Source organism: Pipra filicauda, unplaced genomic scaffold, assembly GCF_003945595.2.
Source record: "Pipra filicauda isolate LSUMZ 115617 unplaced genomic scaffold, ASM394559v2 scaffold8_size5757611_pilon, whole genome shotgun sequence".
In the NCBI taxonomy this organism is placed as follows: Eukaryota; Metazoa; Chordata; class Aves; order Passeriformes; family Pipridae; genus Pipra; species Pipra filicauda.
This window is the reverse complement of record NW_024105087.1, coordinates 4468053-4491940: the sequence shown is the minus strand read 5'-3', so window position 1 is coordinate 4491940 and position 23888 is coordinate 4468053. Positions and strand designations below refer to the sequence as shown.

The window sequence follows — 23888 nt, the reverse complement described above, 5'->3', positions numbered from 1 at the left end:
GGCTTTGCAGTGAGGTTATCACATGTATGGAACAGCCAAATCAGCCTGGAGCTTTAAGCACGTGGGCTAACACGTAAAACTGAATTACTGAAATAGCTGTGTAGAGCTCCTCTATGTCAAATTAAAATGTGTGTGCTCACCATGATGGGCACAAGACTTGGGTGTTTGAGAAGTGTGATGCACTCTGTAAATTAGTGTTTGTTTTTTTTTTTTTTTTATTCTTGTTTATTTTCAGAGGATTTTTGATACCATTGTATCACATTAGCACTAGTGTTTGTTTTAATCTATTGTCAAACAGTTTCAGTAAGAACAACTTTTCCCAGAATTCTATCCTCTGTGTATTTGAGAATACGCTATGTAAAGGAAGAAAACCTTAAGCCTACTTTTTGTTGTTTTGTCACAAAATCCTAAGGAAAACCCTAACAATGTTTTAATAGTATTTTATTTGCATGCAGTGTCTTCAGCGGAGAAAATATTTAGTATGCTGGAAGATTGTTTGGATTTGTTGGAAGAAAACATTTTCTGTTATTTTTGGTAGCTGCAGACATTTGCTGGTGGTTGATAATAGTCAGGCGACTTTGAGGCATGGCTGCATCCTTCAAGACCTTCAGCATGTTCTTCTCTAGTGAAATTTGAGAAATAAGTTACTGTTTTCACAGCAAACAAAAGTGAACTGCTTAATTGCATCTACGTTACTGGAGCAAAATGTCATGTGGAGTGAAAGTGAAAATGTGTTCAGAAAGGGATTAGACAAGTGAACAGAGATCATTAGTGACTATTAGATTTGACTGTGCAGCTCTACCCTTTAGCTCAGGAACTTAGTAAACTGCTGATTGCCAGGAAAGGGGATTGGAGAGGAAGCCTGATACAGTACAGTACTTCTTGTATTGAACTTTGCTTAGGTTTCTAAATACCAAAAGAAATGAGAAGCTCTTCCAAATTGAGAACTTCTTTAACTCTTTTTTTTACCAAAAAAAAAGAAGAAGAAGAAGCCTAATAAGAAATCTTTTGTGTTCTACATTTGAAGCTTGTGTGTGTCCACATGGGCTGACTTGCTGTTCAGAGAAAAACCTTAGGAGTCTAAGGAATCCAAGCTCTGGGAACTACTGTACTGTCCATGAAAGTCTGTATTACAGCGGTGTGTTGGTTGCACTTTGGTCAGTGCTCTGGATGAGAGGCATCTGCAGTGGTCATGGCTGTACCTAAAAGAAGGGAGAAGTTTCTACCTAGCTGAAGAAATGTAAATGTTTAGCTATCTGGTTCAAGCTGAAGTGCCTGGCTTGTTTTTTCATCCTTCTGTCATGGAATCTTTATTCCCCTCTTCAGACTGCTTATGGAGGGATTAAATGGTGGATGGTCAAGTAATGAAGGGAATTGATTTTTATACATACAACTGTAGAGCAAAAATGGTTGCTCAGGGAGAGGGGAGAAAAAGACAGGAACATCTTGGTGATATCACAAAGTTTCAGTTGTAGTATTAGTTGTTGTTGAGGAGGAAAGTGAAAATATACTACTTGATAAAATGCTAAAATAGGTTATATAAGTAATTGTCATTCTAAATGCTATCACATGAAAGAGCACAACAAAAATCAACTTGTGGAGACATAAGTAGTTGGATTACTTCTGCAGATGAGAAACACGTTGCTTAAGAAATGAAAGACATTCTGCAATGACAAGAGGCATTCTTTTTGTTCTTGCTTGCCTCAACATCAGATTGTACTCTGTTGATACCAGCATGTGTGCTGGTGTGCTGTGTGTGCTTTTTGGCCTTGCATACTGAAATAGGGCTTTTTCAATGCCAAGCCATTAGTTTTGTGGTATTGTCAGATACTGGTAGAATTTTTGTCTTTAACTACACAGCATTAGAGAGCAGAATAGAATCAGCAAATTGAATTTAACGTGGTATGTGAAATTTCCCCGGTGCTTGCACAGTGCAGAATATAGTTTGCAACATTATAGAAAATATTTTCATGCTTGACAGAAACTGAACTCTTTGATATACACGTTAATTGTCACCGAGTCTGTCCCACCCATTGCCTTTGCTTTGAGAATATTAAAGAACTGAAGACCACAGAATTTAACTTTTCACCGTAATATGAACTGCTGGTTGGGAAGTCTGCTGCTGATGGAAAATCTGTTTGTTCTGCTTCCCTCTTCAGTGGTTTTAGAAAAATGGAAGAGAAACTACTGCCTGTCTAGACTTTAATAATTTATATATATCTATATAAATATATATATATATTTACTTTTTATGTACACAACATTCATTTCAAGGCTTATGATGTATTTTCAATGACAGGCTATAAATGCCAGTTAAAAAAACCCTACTGACAAACAACACAACACAGTGGTTGTGCTAGAAAGAAATACGCATCTAATAAGAGCAATTGCTTTTTATAATAATTTTGTATCCCCAAGGTATAATGTCTTTAAACTGTTTTCAAAGAATTTATGGAACTCAGATTTTTCTCTGTGACAAAAGCTCTAATTAGTGGCCAAGAGGCTCTTGGATATATAGATCAACTGTAAATTGTATATGACTTCTGGGTGGGGAAAGTTTGGGTTTCGTTTTCCTTCCTTTTTCCCACCCCTACATCTATCAGTTGGAGAAACTGGGGTTTTTTATTGCCTGTTTGTGTAAACTGATGGTGTAAAATAAGGGCGAAGTCTTACACCTGCTTTTACAGAAGTAATTATTGTAGATGATCACTAAAAAAAAAACCTGCCAGCTAACTTAGCCTTCAGTTAATTTTTTTGCCAAAGCTCAGAATTTTAATCTATACCTTTTAAAATGCAGCCTGTAAATGGTCCTATGCATTTATTTCCCCCTAAATGACTGATATAATATTCAGCCTCTAGATATGAGGATGAAAAAGAGTCAGTAGTGTAAAACCAAATCATCAAAGCACTCAAAACAATTATTTGAGGAAAAAGTGCTTTTATTCTGTAATTGATTAGTAATGATCCACAGGATGCCTAAGTTTTGCCATCTTAGCCTCCATAATGATTCTTTAATTTATTACTATTGTGTGAAAGTTACCAATGCTCCTAACTGCTACTTTGTCTCTCAGTTAGGTATTTCTTCTTGGCTGAAACAGTATATATATATGCTTTATTGCAAGCACACTTTCTTCTTTCTCAGCTGTCTGATGAGGTCCTGGTTCCAGCTTCTGTACTTCTGCACAGTGAGGAATCTGTGGATAGCTCTTCCCACTGTGAACTAAGAATACATTACATTCTCCTATCTCTGAGATTTAAATCTCAAGATTGCAGAATTTTGTTCCTTCCCCCCTTTTCTTTTTGTTTCTCCTTGCCTCCTTTCTTTAATACCCGACTGGGTATTTCTGTAAGTGGTGAACACTTGATACTTCTCACTGATTGTTAGTGCTGTTTTTTCTCAGGTAAATGTGTATGCAGGATGAGATAAACCAGTACAACTGGTCCAGTTTGATAAACTATCATTCAAATTGAGTATTTTGTAAGCAAAGTTTCTAGGGAGTGCATGGTAGTGAAACAACACGTATCAAATTTGAAAGTGTTTTTACACTTGATAGAACATTAGAAAATTTTGAAATCTGTTTCAGACTACTGCCCAAGTGTTGTTTGAAGCATTACATTTATGAATTTTCCATGTGCTGTGTCAATGAATAATCTCTTTCACATCTTTTCCAAAGTATTTATTTAGGAATGGAAGATAGGAATAAGAGTTGAAGAGGTTCATCCCATCTCTTTTCTGACACAGATTTGTGACATTTTTTTCACAAAAGCAGAACTTTCTCTTAGAAGTTTATGTCATTTATATACTGAAAATGAAAATAATTTTTTTTTAAACCATATCCTTTTTTTTTAAGTTTTCAGGACTAAAATTGAAGTACGATATGCAGGACCAGAAGAAAATTTGGATTGTTGTAAAAGTTCTAGACAGGCATGGAAAGGATGGAAGTTGGTTTATTGTTTGCAGACTGTATTGTATAGGATGAGCTCTCAGGTTTTGAAGGGAGGAAATTTTTTTTTGAGGTGTTTGTTTGTTGTTTCAGTTTGGTTTAGGTGGTTGTAGTTAGTGTTTTCTTGGGTCTCCATGTAATAACTGTTGCAAAGTCAAGCTGCTGTACATGAAATTATCAAAGTGATTAAGAAGGCAGCAAAATATGATACATTCCTTAACTGGTCTAACTCTCTGTGGTCCACCTGCATCAATAAAAGATTCAAGTGCTGTTATATTATCCTTCTATTTTTCTTTCACTTAATCCCTCACTAGGGCAGTGGGTTCAGAGATTGGTTCTGTTGCAGTACAGCAAGTATAATTTGTACATAGGCATTATCTGTGTATGTCCTCAGTCTGTCTAGCTTTCCATTACTGTTCATAGGAATGTTTTTAAGAGGGATGATGCTGTGACTCGCTTTTCTTTCATAGTTTCTAGGCCTGTAGAGGAAAAGGTTCTGCTAGTTTGCCTTTGTTGTGCAACCCAAGGGTGTAATATGGCCCTTTGTCCTGTTGTCTACTAATATGAATGTTTATCATCCAGACAAAGCAAAACTTCCCTGAACTCTTATTTTTTTGGTGATAGCAGGCTTGGTGTTATGTCATGGGAGGAGGTGCTGCTAGCTTGTTTTTCCTGTTTTGTTGGCAATGCCATCTTCCTTAGCTTGTTCTGTCCTGTAATCTCTCCAAGTACCAAAATATTATGGTGTGCTATAATAGTGATAATGATCAGATGGAGTTCTTTCTCCATTCTGGTGTGTGAAGTTAAATCAAGTCTGTTATATCATGGCTATCTGTCTGTCTTTCCTATAGATCAGGAAGTCTGTTTTGTGTGGAAGGTCTACTGAGGAGTTGTATAAATCACTCTTGCAGATTTTTCATGTTGCTATCAGTTGATACTGAAGCTTATGTTTGTTGTGATGAGGGTCTTTCTTACACTCCAAATCCCATCCTTGGCTCAGAAACCATAAGTTTGGTAAGCATTCAAGGCTGAGCAGCAGTAACAGGTAGATTAATCTTTTGTGGAAGAGAAATGGCATGTTTTCCCATCTAACAGGAAGAGGACTAATAATCACATCACCTTTGAGGGCAGCTAAGACATGGAAAATATCATGGCTGTAGGACTGAATAAATTATGTGTAACCACTGAATTTAAGATGAATCATAAATTGGGTGTGTGTTAGAAATTTGTTCAAGGGGCAGTGTAGTCAATTTAACAATTGTTCAGTTGTAAACATGTACTGAATCATGCAGTATATAATTATATATTTTTCTGAAGTGTGGTGAGCAGAGTGACAGGCTGAGGGACTCAGGTTAACTGGTCAGGTTCTGATTAACTTGTATGATTTTGCTACAAAGCCATCTGTGCTGTGTCAACTCATGTTTTGGAGCAAGATCGTGATTTCCTAACCATAGGCATTCCAAGTCTTCAAGTGGCTTTGTCTACTAATTAATCTGGAGTTAAACCCTCCTAATTGCAGGATTTAAACAAGATGGTATAAGCTGCTTGGGAAGGTTTTGGCCTCCATGAAGAGCTCATTTAAAAAAACAAGCATCCAGGACCAAAAATCTTCATGTCTTGTGTGAAATCTTTGAACTGATAGCTATCTCTATACATGCTGCTAAATTAGTTGGTGATAGTTGTCACACAAGCTGTACTGTTCTCAGTACTTGGTCTACACCACATCTAAAGAGTTTAGTGGACAAACAATAGGTAGATTTTGATGTGTGTTATCAGTTGAAGGAAAAGGATCAGCTATGGATAGTTGGATAAAGAAAATCTGCTTTTAAAAAAAAGGCAGTATTTTTTCAATAACTGCAAGATAGTGGCAAGTAATGTGCTTAGAGTCCTTGATAATGATAGATTTAACAGAGAAGCTAAAGAACTTGAGAAATACTGCAGTATGAAAATACCAGCAGCAGATGACTGAGAATTTGGGAAATCCTATAATGAACTAGTAGGGAATAATATCCTTCCTATAAAGCTTGTCTTCCATTTTCTGGGCCATGGGTCTGTTTCACAGCATGGAAGTGTACATGGCATGTTTTCTGCACTCTCTCAGATTTTTGTGTGTCCTGCAAATTGATTACTGGTTGGGAGTGTGTAAGCAGAGAACGTGCACAGCTTTAGTCTTAAATTAATATCTGTATGTGTGAGTGTGGAGGGAAGTGCAGAAAGAAGGGATCTGAAATCTGAGAGGATGAATGATCACCTTAGTTGTCACAGTTTCTGTGCTTGGGACAAGCAGGTGTTAGGCAGAAGAAGAAATCTCCATGTTTGCACTGTATGACTCAGAGCTCTGTTATCTTCTCTATTATCCCATTGGGTTATTTTCATTAATGATTTCACCGAATACTTTTTCATATAGTTCATGTCTGGACCTTTCTGCTAGATCGCCTAAATGACATTCTTAGTTCCTGGGTGAAAAAAATGAGATGTATCCTGTTCGAGGACGATGTTAATGAATTTCCAACAGCCTTATCTTCAGCTCAACATCACTTCAGGAAAGGGAAACATCTTTGATATCACTTGAGCAGCAGTTAAGTACTTTCAAGAAGTAGCAGTTAAATAGGTAACTTTTTCTCTGGAATGTTAGTCGCTTTTGGAGAGAAGAACTTGCTGTGAAGTCTCTTATGAGGAGAGGGCTATAAACAGATGATGGATGCCTTTGAAGTGCTTCTCAGGAAATGGTTCTACCCTTTGAGACTTGTTAGTGCTACACTTGCAGTACCACACCTGTAGAGCGAAGAGCTGGTTTCTGGACAGATGGAGGTCTGTATTAGAGTTGCAGCCCATCTGCTGGTACCCCATCTGTTTTTTACAAACGCTTACAGAATCTTATTTAAATCTGCCTTGGCCAAATCCTTTAATAGGCTCTAGGGACCCTCTAACAAGGCTTTCAGGTAGTTCCTGCTGACTTTCCAAAACAGATCAGTGTTCCGGCCGTTTGTCCTTCAGGGTTTTTTACAAGTCTGTTTGTCCTTCGGGGTTTTTATCTTGTCCTTAAGCAGAAACTTAAAACAAAAGGTAATTGTTTAGTCTATACAAAATATATACATGCACACAAATGAGCATACACATTTTGTATAGATGGATGGTAACATAATACATGCATATGTATATGCATATATGTGGGGACACTACACACTCTTTATCAAAGAGCGAGCACTGTAAAAAGCACATCCTTCCTGAAGGCCAATGGAAAGTTCAGGGAGCCAGGTATGTAAACTCACTTGCCACTGCTTCTCATTTCCTTAGAATCAGGTTGCCCTAATTTGAAGCAGGAGCTTATTGCTTGTTGTTCCATGGACAAGTCAAATCCAACCAGCTGCCTGTTCACAGCTGTGCCATTTCCTCGAAGTGTCGATGTTTCCTGATGGGGTGTCAGTATGAGGAATAGAGTACAATCAGGTATCTCAGTTATGAAGAGGTAGATCTCTAGAAGTTGGTTCTGCATTGGAAATGTATGAAGTTGCTATATAAAGTTAGTCACTGATTCCCCGCTGCTTAAGTTGTTTTAGCATAAATTTTCGTTAAGATTTTCACACCTAATAGGAGGATAATGTATCATAGACAATTTAAGTTACATTTGGCGCATGTAAAAATTATAAATCTTACATCTCGTACTACCATGTCTGAGTAGAGAAAAGATCTCTGAGAACAAAATTACTTTATTTTTTTCCTGCTACAGAACAGTGAAGAAAATGCAGTACTCTCGATAATTTGCTACTGTGCTTGAATTAGCTTGTATTTCAAGCTAATTCAGATAAGTAGAGCAAGGATCTCTCACCTTATGCCTTGGTCCTTAAGAGATAGCTTTTCTTGTGTGTACACTTCTTGACAGCTGAAATGTAGGCCTATGTTCCATCTTGTCTGTTTTTCAGGGTAGAAATTCAGACTTTCACAATAAGAATTAGTCATCACTTGTGTGAATAATAGCTTTACACCCAGACAGGTGAGTTCACAGATAAGATATCCATGGTGTCATCTATCTGCAGACCTTGCAATGTTCTGTTCCTTATGCCATATCTTTTTTATTTTTTTCACCAGAAATGAACCAAAGAAATCCTAACTGAGCAGGCAACACAATTTTTCTTCTGCAAATCCTGTGTTTCTGTGTTGCCTGTGTTGTAGAGCCTATGTAGTTGCTTCAAGAAGTCTACATTTCCAGGGAGTTGGGAATATTACTTTTTTGAGCACCAGAGACTGCAAAAATGGTGCACAATAGACCTTCCTGATGGATAGTGCCCTCAGGCATCCTGAAGTTTGAGAATACTTCTTCCCCAGCTGTAGGGCTCCCTCAGAATTATTCCTGACAATTACCAGAAACTAAACCATCATTTAGGATCATGTCTGAGAAGAGTGTTGTATTTGAGAGATGGTCTATCTCCATCAGTAATTATTTGGACTCTCATCAACTGTTTCCACCAAGTCACAAGCAGAAAAAATGTGTATGAGGATGTAGTTCAGTTTAGGGCATTGGGTAAGAAAGCCATTGGAGCATTCGTAGCAACTGATTAGCTGAAGACAATACTGGCTAGGTAGTAACTTTTATTATTGTATTTTTTATTATAATTTTGATGGCGAAAACCAAACAAACATGCAAGTGCAGTAATTAGAAATATTGCTAAATGGGGTGATCCATGTGGGAGTTTGTTAAGCTTCCATATTAAACTAAATGATTACTTAAACAAAAATCCTTGTGTTGTAGTAGTGCAGCTTCTTTACCTGTATACACGTAAGGTAAAGCAGTGCTGGAGGAACCGAATACAGGTAAATGTCATTGTCAAACTTGGTTCTGTTACTCAGCCAGTTTTATTTCTCTTATTGAGTATTGTTTCCTTCCCAGGCAGGACATATGAAATAGCTTTTAGTCTGAACTGTACTCTGAATACCAGACATGCATTTTGGTTGAGTACACAAGTCATGCTCCCTGCTAGCAGCTCGCTTTCCTGTGATCAGTGTGTAAGGGTGCTGCTTTCAAACCAAGAACACAACTGAACTGTTTCTGAAACCACTGCATTTTCTCAAGTGCCATACATGAGGTTGTTCTAACTGTGGAGAAACTGCTTTGGTGCCATAGTGAGGTATCTCTTCTGCTAATTTCTTTTTCCAAAATGTCTAATAGTCAAACATGTGAGGCTGACAAAGATTGTTATGCTCAAATCCACCTTTCTCCCCCAGGAGGAAGAAGTCTCAAAACCCAAGTGAGCCATGTAGTTTACTCACCATAATGACAACAAAAGCCATTTGTTGAAGGATTAGATATGAATATATAAATTTAAAATATGGCTTCGAAGTAACATACGGTAGGGGCAGTCTTTATACTTGTTAAGAGTACGTTGACTTCTAAGTTACTTACAAATATACTACAAACCTAACACTTTTCTTTATTACTAAAGTTGGTGGGTATTAATGATTTCCCCTCCCTCCTCCTGTTAACACATTATTCTAGTATTTCTAGACCTGTCTGGAAGACTTTCTAGTGCCACATTGAAGAAAATAAAGAATTCTTACTGTCTTGGCTTAATTTCTTGCTGATCTAGTTGTGCTGCCTTCGTTATGCTGGTTATTACGTTACTGCAGGGGCTGTCTTACCAAGAAGAGGCATTTATAAAGCAAAATACCTTTCTCTGTTACTGAGACTGAAAGGATTAACATCTGACAGAATGTGAACCTTTCTGTACTAGAGAATTTATCCAATGTAGTAAAAGTTGTATCACTTCGTTACCACAGAAGGGGCCTTAAACTAAGCTTTTCAAAATCTACTCTGGAGTAAGTTTATCCATTAGCGAAGTTATCTGCTGTGCAGTACTGACTTTATGAGTACCTGTTAAATCAGTGGAACTTACTTGTAGAGTCACTGAATTTCCAGTCTGTGGTAATTTATATCTTGGTGTTAAATATTTGAGCATTATTCTTCTCAAACATTGTGGATTGATTATAAAGAAAATAATATTGTACTGAATGAAAAAGCAGTCACTGTACAATTGCCACTGCTTATTTGACTTGCTCACCAGAGCCTCAGTGTCTTATTTGTAGATAGCTTTAAAATGCCACAGGTGGTGGGAAGTAGTACTTAATGACTTAGAATAATGCTTCCTAGTGACTCCATGTATTAAATCATGTGCCTGCTACTGTTTCTGCTCCCCTGACAATAGATTTGATTCCCTCTTCAGCAGCGCTGAGAGCTGCAAGTAAGGACAGACTTCAGTCATGACCTTTCTATAGTATGTGAGGAATGTGTAGCTCTTGCATGCAACAATGGAATAACTGCTGGACTAAAGCTGAAGGTGCCACTCTTAGTGCCTTTTATCTGATAGACAGTATATCATCACTCCATAATGGAATTACGTTGTCAATAGTAAGATGTGTTTTGCTTCTGATTATTTCAGGTCATCAGAAGAGTTTCATCTGTGAATTCGTGTGAATAAGGATGTTATTGGTTCATCCGCTATTTGAAAATGTTACTATTGCCAAGCTAGTTTGTAGACCTGAAATTTTTGCTTTTCATTTCTAAAGCTTGCCTTAGTCACAGGTCCTCTGTTCCTACTTAGCAAGTAAAATGAAAGTTGCAAGTATGAGAAATGCATCAAGGAGACATGCCTCTCCAAGGTGGAGCAGATCAACAGCAAAATAAGGGAGTTGCCCAAGAATCTTACACCGACAATTAAACAAAGAGAGGGATACAAGAGTCATGCTGCGATTTATGTGGATTAAGCTTACTTTGTAGTGATAATTATATACTCTTCTGAATAAAATTTTAATATCAAATGTGAAACATCAGCTACCCTCATGTATAAAAAAGCATTCTACAGTTGCCTAGAAAACATGACTTTCATGATCATTATATACATTTTGGACTGGATTTACTAGTTTGCCTTACACGAAGCTTCAGATAAACAAGTTTATCTGGTTCTGGTGATAGAGAGACAGAAGAGCAAGGGAGGAAGTCAGCACTAACCCTTGCTTGTCTTCCATTGGGAGTTCAGTCCACTGCCAAAAGCTGGTTTCTTTCCACCTTCCAGGAAAGAAGGCAAGCACTTTTGAGTAAAATAAACACTGCTTGTCCTGGAGGTGCGAGCCAAGATTCTCAGTATGTCACATTCTTCTGTCTTTCACATATGGGAATGTAAGACTGATTTAAGGCTTTGAAAGGAGAAGTGCTAACATCTCATCTGTTCATCCGTGTATGCTCAAATAAAAGGCCAACATTTATATTTCTGGGAGCGTTCTCACATTCTTTGTGTTTTACCACAAATTTGAGCTAGTTTCTGTTCCTTACTTAGGAGGTCTGAGCTCAACCAACAGGCTATCAGTTTGAAGAGGAAATGCAATTTTCAAGAAATTTTCTTGATTATAGTTAGAGAATTTGCCCAGGAGCGTGAGAATGTTTTGCTGACATTTCATCCTGTCTGCCTGCAGGAGAGAAAAAGAGGAGAAAATTGAAGGAAAAATGTGAGTGGAAGAAGCTAATCTCTTCCACAGTGGGGGGGAGGGCAAAAGTGCTTGGGTTGTAATACTAATCTCTGCTGACCTCTCCAAAATGAAGGAGAAAGGAATAGTGTTAAAATAATGTTATTATCAGGAAGCAGGTTGAATGAAAAGCACCATGAAAGTGTGTTTTTTCACAAAAACTTTGATTCACCTGATTTCTGGGCATGTCTTTAGAGACTTAAAAAAGAGGTAGGAGATGAGATTTGGATCTTGTGGGGATTTTTGTCCCCTCTTTGTATCTATAGGACAAATGAAAAAAATAGTTATGACACAAGGGTTTGTTTCCTTATCCTTCAAGAGAGTAATTGAGAATAATGTGCAGTAATTAACTTGAGAGCAAGATTCCAAAAAAAATTAAATAATTCTTTAAACATAGTTGACTTGATTAGCTTGTATATGTGCCTTGATTGCGTGCTTGACTTGTCTATTTGCAAATAATGCCTTATTTTCTGGACTGTCTATGCAAATTAGACCTGCAGGTATAGGAAACCACATTTTATGTGTGTATTTGAAAATAAGGTTTCAAAGACGACTGAAGCACAAGCTTTCTAACTTGGCTCCAGGGTTCTGCACTTAAGTGCAGTTTCAGCAACAGTATTATAGGGGATAAAGTAATTGGTAGATGTAGTCCAGGTCTTGTTCGGGGGTGTAAGATGTGGGTCAATGTAAATAAATTGAATAGATGCCAGGATTCTGAAATTAGAGGGCATGATAATGACTTAAGATGCTTAGGTTCTGAAGTGGGAGAGACCAGACTTTCAAAACTGTTCAGGTCTAACTCCAGTTCAGTGTCACTGAGGCTTGTGCATGTTGAGTACTTTCAGAAAGCACTTCAAGCTCAGTGAGTGCTGAATGAAAGTGTCAGTGTTCTATTTTCAGGCTGCTAATCATGGCCTGAGAAAGGTGAGTTTTAAGAGGCTCTCTTGGACAGAATTGTCTTGTTAAAGGTTCTTCTGCTTCAGGCATTGCCATCTACAGGGAAGAGGCCTAGAAGGGGCTCTTGGCTTATCTGCTAAGAGAAAAGTGTTCCTTGGAAACTGCCACTTTTTGCCTAAGTATACCTGTGGAGCAAAGGGGCAATATTGCCTGTATTTGGGACAAATAAAGTCAGGTAACAGTGTTTTCTATGGAAGAAATAAGGTGGGCTTTTTCACGCAGAAAGTATTTTGGAGGTATATAGAGCCTTCCTGCTATCTCTTCTCTGTTGTAAATTTTGTTGAAGGATAAAAATGAATACCAGAGCATTTTATGCGATTATCTAGAGATTCTAACAGTGTTTTTATATTCTAGATTTTTTTTCCACTACCTCTAGCATATCTAAAAACAGAGTGTGTGCCTAGAGCAGCTGCTCTCCATCTTTCTTGGCAGCATATTCTGATGAGATATCAAGTATAAGATTCAAATATGGGGGATTGCAGGCATTTCAGTTAGCTGATGTTGTTAAAACATAGCTTTTGACTGAAAGTTTTCACTCTGAAGTTACAACGTGGGGAAAAATGCTGATGCACACAGTAAGGAAAAAGGCAAGAGATATATGTTACTGGTACCAAAGCACAAAGTTGTCAAGCATTCGTTAAGTTGAAGCAGTGTGATCTTTTGACTTTCAGTCTGTTTTTGGAAACTTTTTGACAAAAATGGCTGCTATTATAGTCTTTATTAATAACAGTTTTAGCAATAGCTTTTTAATATTTTGGCTGGCAACATTTCAATAAAATTTGGAAAGAATAGGCCATTAAAATTTTCCTAATTCTTGGTTGCTCTTAGAGACCTTCAATTTCAAATTTTAAATGTGCAAGGAAAAATGGTGGTGATTGTGGGAAATGAGAATTTTGAGCATTTAACTTCTGTTTTGCATACGTAATTAAAAAGTGTTTTGGAGACTTTGCAAGTTGTAGAAAAAAAGTATACCTCTTGCAAATTGCTTTCCTTTGTACTTTGGACAGAGCAAGTGGGAGGCCACCTCATGTGCCATGTTGGCACTGTTTGCGTATTCCATGGGTGTTGAGCTCTTAACGTGGGTTACTGGGACTTTAAAGTGCAGGAGCAAGGAGTTTACTGAGCTTGATTTACAGGCAAGAGACAGAAGTACCCATCCCACTCATCAGGGAGTGTGTGAGTTGTCTGTCTTAGAGGGAGGAGCTGTCAGCTGCTCCTCATGAGGCACATAGGCTTTTTAAAGGAAGTACCTGAGGTACGGGAGAGGCCTCTGGCTTAAGCAGCACTTTTTCCTGTAACTGCACTGCCTGCATGGCTTAGGGCTGAGTTGTGTGGAGGGTGAGAAATCACATGCAGAGCTTGTTGATACAAATGATTTACGCCTGAATTTACTCTCTTGTCCTGGAGTGTAAAAGCTGCGTCCACATGACGTGATTCCTTTCCTGTGGAAAGAGTGCTCCTGTTGGTCTGGGAGTAAATTCTGTCCCAGAGAAAGCAACCTTCCAGCTTCATGTCTGTGCATCTCCACTGTTAACTATTTTCATTTGTCCACTGTCTTCTGACACTATGTTGTGCTCTGTGCTGTGTGAGTGTCCCTGTTCGGATGTTCAGTGCCTCTGATCATGCGTGGGTTTTGGGTGTACGGGTAATCCATGCCCTAACAGTTCATGTGGAGTTCATGTCACCACCTAACCCTTTGGTGTGCCTCCTGACCGTGACTGCATGTGGACTTCTCACCTCGTGAGGCAAGGTGCAGACGCAGGATGGGCTTCACTTTGTAAACCTCTCGATCCCATTTCCAGCAAAGTGTCGATGTGGCTTCCTACTAAGATGCCATCATAACACTGTCCCAAGAAAAAGGGAAGTGAACTCATCCTTGGTGCACCTTTCAGTGTTCTTTAATCTGTCCATTCTCATTACAAGGAGTGAAAGAAGCAGGGCACAGGATTCCATCAGGGAGAGGAACATTGCAAGAAAAATGGCCTGTTGGAATATGACTAAGAGTCCATTGAGAACTCTGCCAGTGCATCTAGATTTCTTTGCCAGTAAACCTGAAACACTGAAAAACACAGGGACTGCCAGGAGCATCTTTGGATATTTGAAACAGACTCGCTTGTACTGTTTGTACAAGAGAAGAGTCTTTGTTTTACTTGCAGTTTTGAATTCTGTGCGCCTTCTTGAAATCTGCTCACCCTCTCTCCTTGGATTGCCTCCTCTTTGCTCAATTGAAATCAGCTGAAAGTTTACCCCCAGCAGAGATAACTCGTCTTTATTCTGTCTTTCCTGCATTTCAAGAGGTTGCTGTTCTTAGTCTGTTGTCCCCTGTTGGTATCACCCAGCTTGTTTTCTCGAAGTTCTTATACATAGGAGTTTAAATACACGTTTTAAATGATGATATATATTTTAGATGGAAAAGGAATGTTCTACAACTGTATAGCTGCTGACATAATGGTTATTAGATGAGAAGATAGGCAGTCTATAGTTTTGATATGGTATTCTACAAAAACTTTATATGTTTTTCTCTCACAAAAATTACTTGATACTGTCCTTATGTTGCAATTTATGCAAATGCTCGGGTGTTGCACAAACCCAAAAGCTTTTGTATTTATTAAGCACCTAAGCTTCTGTATTCACAAAGGATCAGATACTACTGAAGATTACCAGAATCTAAGACAGCAAATTTGGTAAAATTGTATATTGCAAACATTAGCATTCCTAAAAATTTCCTGTGAAATTTCTTGTGAATATTCCTTGTGAAAAAAATCTGACACAAACAAACGTGGGGAAAAATATGTATTGTGCGAGGCACTTCCACTGTCAGCTCCATCGTGTTAAATTGGTTCCAGGTGGGCTGTACAGGTGGAGAAATCTGACCGTGGATTTGCCCCCCAACAGCTTTATCCCAACTTGCTTCAGTCAGTTCCTTGGTGATAGAGAAGGGGTTTTTGTGAAAGGTTCTTTAATCTTTACAGCTAGTGGTGTTGGCCCATTCAATGCTGTGACAGACAAGCTCTGCAGCTTAAAGATACTTTCCAGGCAGAAAAGTTACAGAGTTTCAGAGAAAGTTACTAAAAAGTTACTGAAACAGATTCGTTTCAGTAAGAGTCCCACTCAAATCCCAGCTTGTGCCGTTTTTCATGTGGCTCCATTTGTAACGACTGGTTTTTGATGGATTCTCCTTGGGCTTTCAAAATCAATTTGAAATGTTTTGGGTTTGGTGTGTTGTGTGTTTGATTATTTCTCAGACTACTGCTGTTTCTAATATGCAAGCAGATGTTGTTGCTTTTACTGCTACAGCTGAGGCCTGGGTGGCTGGGTGGATACTCAGAGGCTTCTTACTGTGATCGAGAAATTTTTTTGTGTAGGATTCTTTTACTGTGGATGTAATGTTTTTGGGAGCCTCAGCAGACATGCTTATGGTTTCTCTTGTGTTGTTAAATGGGGAATTGGCTTATATCTGCTACAGAACAGTCCACACTATTTAATCACAGCTGAAAGGATTTGAGATTTTGCAGGATGGGGAAAAGGGGAGTGACAAAGAAGGATTTTGGAGGAGATTGTTGTTGATGGCATTATGCTCAGCATACTCCTTTAGAATATTTAGCACAAAAAGTTTTCATTTGCAGTTCATGTATTTTTGGTCCCTAGGACAAGATGAGATCTTTTAATCTGAATAATCCACTGTGATTCTAGATATACATACTGAAATGTGAGACTGTGCCATGAAATCACAGAATTCCCTGGGACAGATGATAGACCAGATACTCACTCTGTGCCAGGTGTAGGTGAATCCCATGCTGACTAGAAACACATTTATCTCCGGTTTTTCATCCATAAGAAGTCTGTATGGGTTTTCCATACAGACATATCCATTTTGAATGGCTTATTTATTTTTCTCTTTGGGAATTCAGATTTCATCTTTCTTTTAAATGTATTCTGGATCTGCTTTGCCTTGCATTATCTTTTGGTGATGACTTTTGCACATTAATTGTTGAAAATAGATCTGGCTTACTAATAGGCAGAATAATTGAATGCTGGAAACTGGCAAGTTGTGAAATAAGGGAAAATAAACTGTGCTGAAAAGCAGCCAGCAATATGTAATTTTTCAATACTGTAGTTAGAAATTCTAGCTGAAAAGGCTCTGGGTAGTTACTTCAGCAAGTATCTTCAAAGCTCATGTTTTCAGATAGAAACAGCAGCATATTCAGCCTTTTATGTTGCCATCACTTGTGTATAAACCTGGTTATATTTAAGTAAAAACACATGGAAGGCACGAAACTGCCTAGACAGTTGGGAAACTAAATATAGGTAGTCAGCCTGTCCTCCTTGCAAGTCGTTAGGTGAATATCCATGAGTGTACATCTGAGCCAGGATTGCATGCTGATGGGGAGGCTCTGGCTGGAGATTTAAAGGAGGAGGGAGGAGCCTCCAGCAGTACCATTGGGTCATGAAAGCTGTTGATGCCAGTTACTGATCTCCAGGCAATAAGCATTGCTTATGGGACTGTCTTTTCCATTTCCAGCAGCAACTTTGGAGCCTTTGAGAAATAACAAACTCACCCTGTGAAAATATATTCCTAACAACAGCTTAAACCTGTCAAAATAATGTTAAAAACTTATTTATTTTAATGAATCTGTAACTACTAAGCAGTCAGTCATTTTTATAAACAGAGCAAACTCTTGCCCATAGCATATGGACTAATGCCAGCTTGTTGAGTTTATTGATTTAGAGCCTGCAGTATTATTATGGAGGGTTGTTGTCTTAACCCAAGTTTTATTTCTTCATGCTAGCAGGTAATCAAAGTTCTTCATCACCATGGAGAATGTTTTGTATTATTTATATTTGATGGGTTCTATTAATGTTAGAGAATTTTTGTGACTGAGAATTGAAAATGGGCTATTACTACTTGAACAGTGCATGCAAGAAGAAGATAACTCTTATGTAGTCTTAAATCAATCTGTTTCATTTCCCAGGTAACATGCATGTGTCACTGGCAGAGGCTCTGGAGGTTCGGGGGGGACCATTGCAGGAAGAGGAAATATGGGCTATTTTGAATCAAAGTGCAGAGAGCCTTCAAGAACTATTCAGAAAAGGTAAGCATTTTTAAAGACTGATGCATACAGAACTGGAAACATCTTGGTTATGTGTAGGTGTCATATAAGTAAACTGCCTTGTCCTTCCTGGGCTCTAAACCCAGATAACAACTTGCTCCTAGGTTGTCTTTAGGTAAGTACCTAGCTGCACCCCAGCCCAAAGGATGTTTTCACCTCATGTTCTGTCAGAACCTGTAGCACATCTGGTTTCATATGGTGATTACTTTGGTAGGAATCTACCACGGGGTTTTTGCATTATTTTAGACTCATTGAAATGGGATGGAAACATTAAAAACAAAAGTGATGAATAAGTCTGAGACCATTGGAGCACTTTGGTACTGAAGGGGATGTAGAAATAGGTAAAGTACAGTGCAGTTGTGACCAGTCTGCTCTGAAGAAGTATAGCCTCAAGTAAGACAAAGGTGAGCAACAGAAAACTTGACCAGAGGAGGTATCATTCCCCAGAATTCAAGTAGCAACACTTATATAGCTACTGAGAGAAATGTGGTGTCATCTTGTACTTCAGAAGAGTGGAAGTCAGTATTTCTCCTTCACTCCCCCAATTTAGTAGGCTCTAAGCTGAGCATCGGCCATACTGCTAATAATGTACATTTTAGCACTAACTTTGAGTATGGAGCTGTTCTTCTTCCTTATGTTTTCCTTTCTTTTCTTTAACATTTGTAAATCCTTAAGGCCCTTCCTTCCCTTTTTTGCTTTTTATAGCAATAAAAGCTTAACTCAGACACTGAATTTCAGTAGCATCTTTAACCTGGTCTCAGATAACATATGTTCCCATGATGCATCTTAGTATTTCAGCATATTTATGGGAGTCATCTCTTTGTATAAAAACATGCATATGTAAGCTTAATCAGTTTTATTTATGAAAAATCAAATGGCTCACACTTTGAAAATATTCACTGTTTTGCCACATTGCTCTGCAGGGGTCACATCTTTGTTATTGAGGGCAAAATATTTTGTATTTTTTGATTCAGAATTTCATCAAGATTCAACATCTGTTGGTTTGGGTTGGGGTTTTTTTTTAAGATTTGGTTTAGATGATCTGTCAAATCAGACATTAGATCTGTCTTATGCATTGCACAATCTGTGAAAGTAGTCTCTGTTGGATACTTCACAGACTCCAAAGAAGGCAGATGTGAGCAGAAACTGCTTTATGGTGCTTGATTTCTGATCAAGTTTGATCAACTTATTCAAAATATTTCTTGGTAGGTGAATTATGGGTGGTTTTGATATCCTATGTAAATTTACCTTTTTCCCTTAACCAGCAAGCTCACAGCCCATGTGTGGTAAGAAGTGTTCTCTATTAGGAATGCTGAGTTTATTGTTGCAGTTTAATCAACTGTCCTGTCCTGCTGCTTCTCATAGTGCAAGAAAGGGAAAGCTGGCATCTTCTTTCTCTCTCTTTCACTCTTTGTTGTCTCTCGGAGACAATCAGAAGAATTACTTCTTTTGAGAGGGCAGGCTGTTAAAACCTTGATTAAAGAGAGATCTTGAATGATTAGAGGTTTACTCTTGTAAACTTTACAGGAACTGACATATGGAGCTCCATCTTGTAATCCACCTGCAAGATCATAGTTGTATGAGTATATAATAGTGAAACCACTTAATTTAGACCATTTTATACTAGGTCTAAATTCTTTCCAAGGAAGTCTCCACTGAAAATAAGAGCTCACCCTTTCTTGTCCTGACAGTAACTCAGAGAAGAGTTATCACAATAACTATGAAGACTGCATGCAAGCATTGGCAACGAGAACACAGCCCTCCTTCAGAAGGACAAGTCCTGAAAGATGTGAGCACAAAATGGAAATCTGCCTCAGGACTTCTGATGTGTGCTTTTTAAGGCAGGAGAATGTTTGCCAGCCAAGACTGGCTAAGGTGGCAGAAGCTTCTGATCTCACTTCCTATCAGTGAAGACCAAAACACACATTCAGATAAAATCAGTGCCAGAAGAATCTGTCTCTTCTTGGAGATGAAGCTGTTTTATTGAGTTGTTTTTCTGCTAGTTCAGCAAACTATTTTCAGTGGCATGCTATTAATTAACCTGGGATATAGCCTGTGGTAAAAGGCACGTCAAGAGACACTCAAATGAAAGAGCTTTACTGTGTAACTAAGGTTGATAAAGGCAATCTAATTCCTCCCAGCAAGATTTGGATAACCAGACAGTCTTTAATGAAGATTTGTCTTCACAAAGGAAGCAATCTAGAAACCTTTTTTGGTCATCTTGAATATTGCTTCTATGCTGGCTTGTAAAGATGCATTGTGGATGTGCAGGAACAGAGAATGCAAAGGTTCCTGTAGGCTTGTCTGACTCAAATTTTTTTCATTATTTGTGGAAGACTTGTAGCAAAGAGATTTCCTAGAGAAATCTTGGTTTCCTTGGTCAAATTTCAGACCCATTTCTTCCATGCATATGGTGTGAAAGAACTACTGTGGAAGTGCAGGTGTATAGCTCTGAAGTCCCCGCTCATGCGATTCTGTAACAAATTTTAAGCTTTGATGACTGTTTTGTACACTAAGTTTCTTTAAAAAAAATAAAATAAGGCATATTGTTCAACAGTCTGTGCTCCAGCTGTTTTGTAATGAGGTGGATAAAAAGGCCATGGAAATCATCAACTCTTAAATTGCCATCTGTTGGCAGCCTCCCCACACCAGCCCAGCAACCACACACACTTAAAGGGATTACCAGCCCAAGTAACCATTTATTTATGTATCTAATCCTAGTAGAGTTTTGGTAGTTTGTTTGAAGTTGGGAATCTTGCTATTACTCTGTCAACTGAGAACCTGTTCTTCAATTAATTTCTTTTTTAAGCTGGTTTCTGGAAATTAGGGAAAAATTCCCAAAACAAGCTTCTGTTGCAGATTTGATGACTTCTTGATGTCTAAAAGCTCTGTGTGTCTTTTACTGAGTCTACCTTCTTATCCATCAAACCACTTAGTAAGAGAAGCACAGAATGAAAGTCCATGTCTTACGTGGTTAATTCTGTATCATGCCATGTCTGATTCAGTGACTGATACAGAAGTGTTCATATTTTCATCCCTATTAATATTTACAATTCTAACAGATGTCAAACTCCTTAAAAATACTTCACAAATTTCTTTCAATCATTATAAGCAATGAATGCTTAGATTGAAATGCCCAGTTGCTGATCAGTGATTTAGAAGATCAGCTCTGGTAGCTGTTCTGTCAGCATATTATAAGCTGTTAAATGAAGGAGAAACACAATCTAGGACTCAGTTGCAGATCTGACATCAGTTGTAGTGGTAATGTTGAGATTAATCTGGAGATTTGAAAAGGCCGATACCAGACCTGCCCTTCTCTTACATCTGTTTAATTATCTGCAATAACTATTTTGTTGTTGAAAGGGTGTATCAGCTGTTTCAGACATGCTGTATCTTGTACTCAGTACTCCATGAGGTCAAAGGAAGAAGTCTTTGAAGTAATCTCAAATGTGAGTGTATAAGCGTAAGGGGAGTGCTGTGCTGTGCTCACTGCTGCTGAGAGTTATAAAACAAGCGTCCCTCTAATTTGGTAGGTTTAACTAGAAAAAGATTTATCAAAACTTGAAAGTGGAAAAGACTTCATGTTGCTTAGGCCACTCCTATGCTAAAGTGTGTACTGAGGATTCTGAAAATAGTTGGACCTTATGTTTGGAGACATGTATCTAAAGGAAGGAGGAAGAGAAGGAGAAAAATGTGTCTGATATTAGAAAGACATGTTGAGCAAAGAAAGACACTTGGCAAGTTGACTGTCTTGCAAATTTGTATGTGGGAAATGATTTATGTAAAGAGAAGTTACATCATGAAAAAGTGGATGTGAAGAAGGAAGACTCTGGTTTTTGGGGACCTGTAAATCTTGTTGACATACTATTGTACCTGCTTAGCTTGAGCAAGTGTAATGAAAAAAAGGAAGGTAAAGTGTGAACTGTGTTGATGGGACTAATGGTGGGTCCCAAATAGTCACAGATGTAGTTGGGATGGAGGAGGAAGTAGATTGCTTTGATTGACAAGAGGGAAAGCGCACTAGGAAGGCGAAAAAACCAAATCATCATTTTCCACCCAGTCCTTGCTGGCAGGCATTAAATGATGGCTTTTTCCCCTTACCAATATCTGTTAAGGAGTGGTTTTACTTTTTCTCACCTCCTGGTAGTATTTGATCTTTTGGTTGCTGAGAAGGAAAGAGACTGGGCTTTTGTAATTTTGTTGGGTTTTTAAAAATTCTTTACTTTATATTCCTTATCCCTTCCTCCATCCTCCACACTTCACCCTGCACCAAATGAGGCTCAGTTACTACTCGTGCTCTTTCCAGAACTCTCTGCTGGATGTAGTCAGCATAACAACGAAGTCTAATGTGGTGTTATGCTGACTGGGAAGCAACTTGGGAACAACGTGTGTGATCTCAGGATTTAATAGTTCACCCTGTTTCTTGCTCCAGAGTTCTCAGGACAGTGTAAACTTCAGTTAGTCCCTCAGTGTTTCCCCTTGTGCTGCTGGTTTCCATCCCTTTGTGCCCAAGGCAGAGGGAAGAGAAGTGCTCAGTGCTGCTTCCCCTGCACACCAGGCGTGCAGGGACATGCTGCACCAGCCCAAAGGAATGTAGGATTTACAGCATAAGTGGTCCCTTGTGCTGGCATAATCCTGGCATGGTTAGGGATGCGTCAGTGGTCTGCCTGCCTTCATCCTGGCCTAAGCATACAAATTTTCAGGTTCCTTTGCTCTAGGACAAATCTTACTTGTCTCAGTGAGGGCTGTAGAATGAAGCAAGATGTGTGCGGAAAACCTTGTGTATATTTTTTAGTTGTTCTGTGCTTTTTAAATACTCGTTTTGTGTTCTGAGAGAAGTGAAATGTGCATCTCTGCTGACCATTTTTGCCAATGGCTGTGGCCTAAGAGAGAAGCAGGGAAAAGACAGAACTGAAGGAACTCCAATTGTGAATGTAGTTTGGGAATTCAAAATTACCTGCCATCAATATAGTAAAATGGATCCATATATTGTAAAACGGATCAATTTCAAATATCCTATATTAATTTAATGTCTCTTATAATGTGGTGGGTCTTTTTATCTTTGGCTACTTGTATCCTGTTAAAGCATGTAAAGGATTTTTTTTTGCCTTTCATTTGTTTGGCAGATGCTCTGTAGCTGAAGATTATTTCTGTTTTTATTGCATTTAAAGCCAGTTCACTGTCTCACTTTTAGTAAGACCACACTATTTATCTCTGTCTTGGCACTGCTTGTTTTAAACTGTGCTCTCACAAGTGTTTTGTTACCAAGTTGCATAGTTCTGGAGTTAACTCAGAAGGCTGGCTCTAGCACAGTTGAAAGCCTGTTGGATAGAGAATTGACCAGCAGCCATATCCTGAATTCCAGTGCTTTTAGAAAAATGGGTTTTAAACTTTTTCTTTTCTTTTTTTTTTTTTTCTTTTTCCCCTGTATTTTCAGGAGTATGTTTCTCTTACTGCTCTGGTAAATTATCCTGAAAACATGTTAAAGGGTAGTAGTGTTACTGAAAAATATTTTCTTAAGTTAAATCTATCTGGTTGGAACTTTGAGACAGTTATTTTGGTTTACAATGCATGCCTTAAGGGAGGAAGTGAAGAATGAGTTATTCTACTCTCCTTTGGAACGGTAGAATAGATTCCCAAAGTTTGATAGTATGATCTGCTATATTAGTTATAAGCTAATAATAAGGAATTTAAGAAAATGTTGACAAAACAAGTCTGGCAAAGTCAGCTCTTTTTCTGTAATTAATCACATTCATTTTACATTACTTCAGGTCATGAAGATCGTTGAGTGTGGGTGGATCAATAAATTCAGACTCTATCTGAGGGAACAGATGCACACTCCTGAGTTTGTTGAAATTAGTATTGGGAACACTTCAGACTAAATGTGGGGATTTTTAAAATTGTTCTTAAAACTAAATCAAATTTTTATCTCATTAAGTCTTTTTTCAGAATATGAAGAGTTTTTATGTGTTTAAAGTATTTGTCATACAAAATGTGAAATTAGGTTAAAGCCTTCACATTACTTAAGGTTCCTGAGTTGGGACTTATAAGAAGAAAACTTACCATATTTTAAGGTGTCGCTTGTTTGGATTATTTTTGTATCAGTGGTGTATACACACAGGGTTATTTTTGAAAGTCAATGGCTAGCTATGGTCATCTTCCTAAAACTGTTTTGTAGCTTTGCTTTTCTTATGTTCATATAATAGGATAGGACTGCTCACCTTTACATTTCTTTTGTTTAACATCACAACTTACTGCCACAACAGTGAACAGCAGTTGTTCTGCTTTGTTTCAGAGGAAATGGGGTTACAAAATTGAAGGACTTACCTGATAGATCCTTTTACATCTGATACCTGCAAGC

At 38.2% G+C, this 23888-nt stretch overlaps 1 protein-coding gene across 1 annotated transcript in view; it reads left to right on the top strand.

Annotated features, from left to right (window-relative positions):
• Window positions 1–23888, top strand: part of PTPN13 (protein tyrosine phosphatase non-receptor type 13) — a 117580-nt gene that overhangs the window by 8271 nt on the left and 85421 nt on the right. Inside the window, exon 2 of the mRNA XM_027721110.2 lies at window positions 17390–17509. Within this exon, the coding sequence (XP_027576911.2) occupies window positions 17395–17509 (115 nt within the window). The 5' untranslated portion in view covers window positions 17390–17394. The remainder of the gene's footprint in view (window positions 1–17389; window positions 17510–23888) is intronic.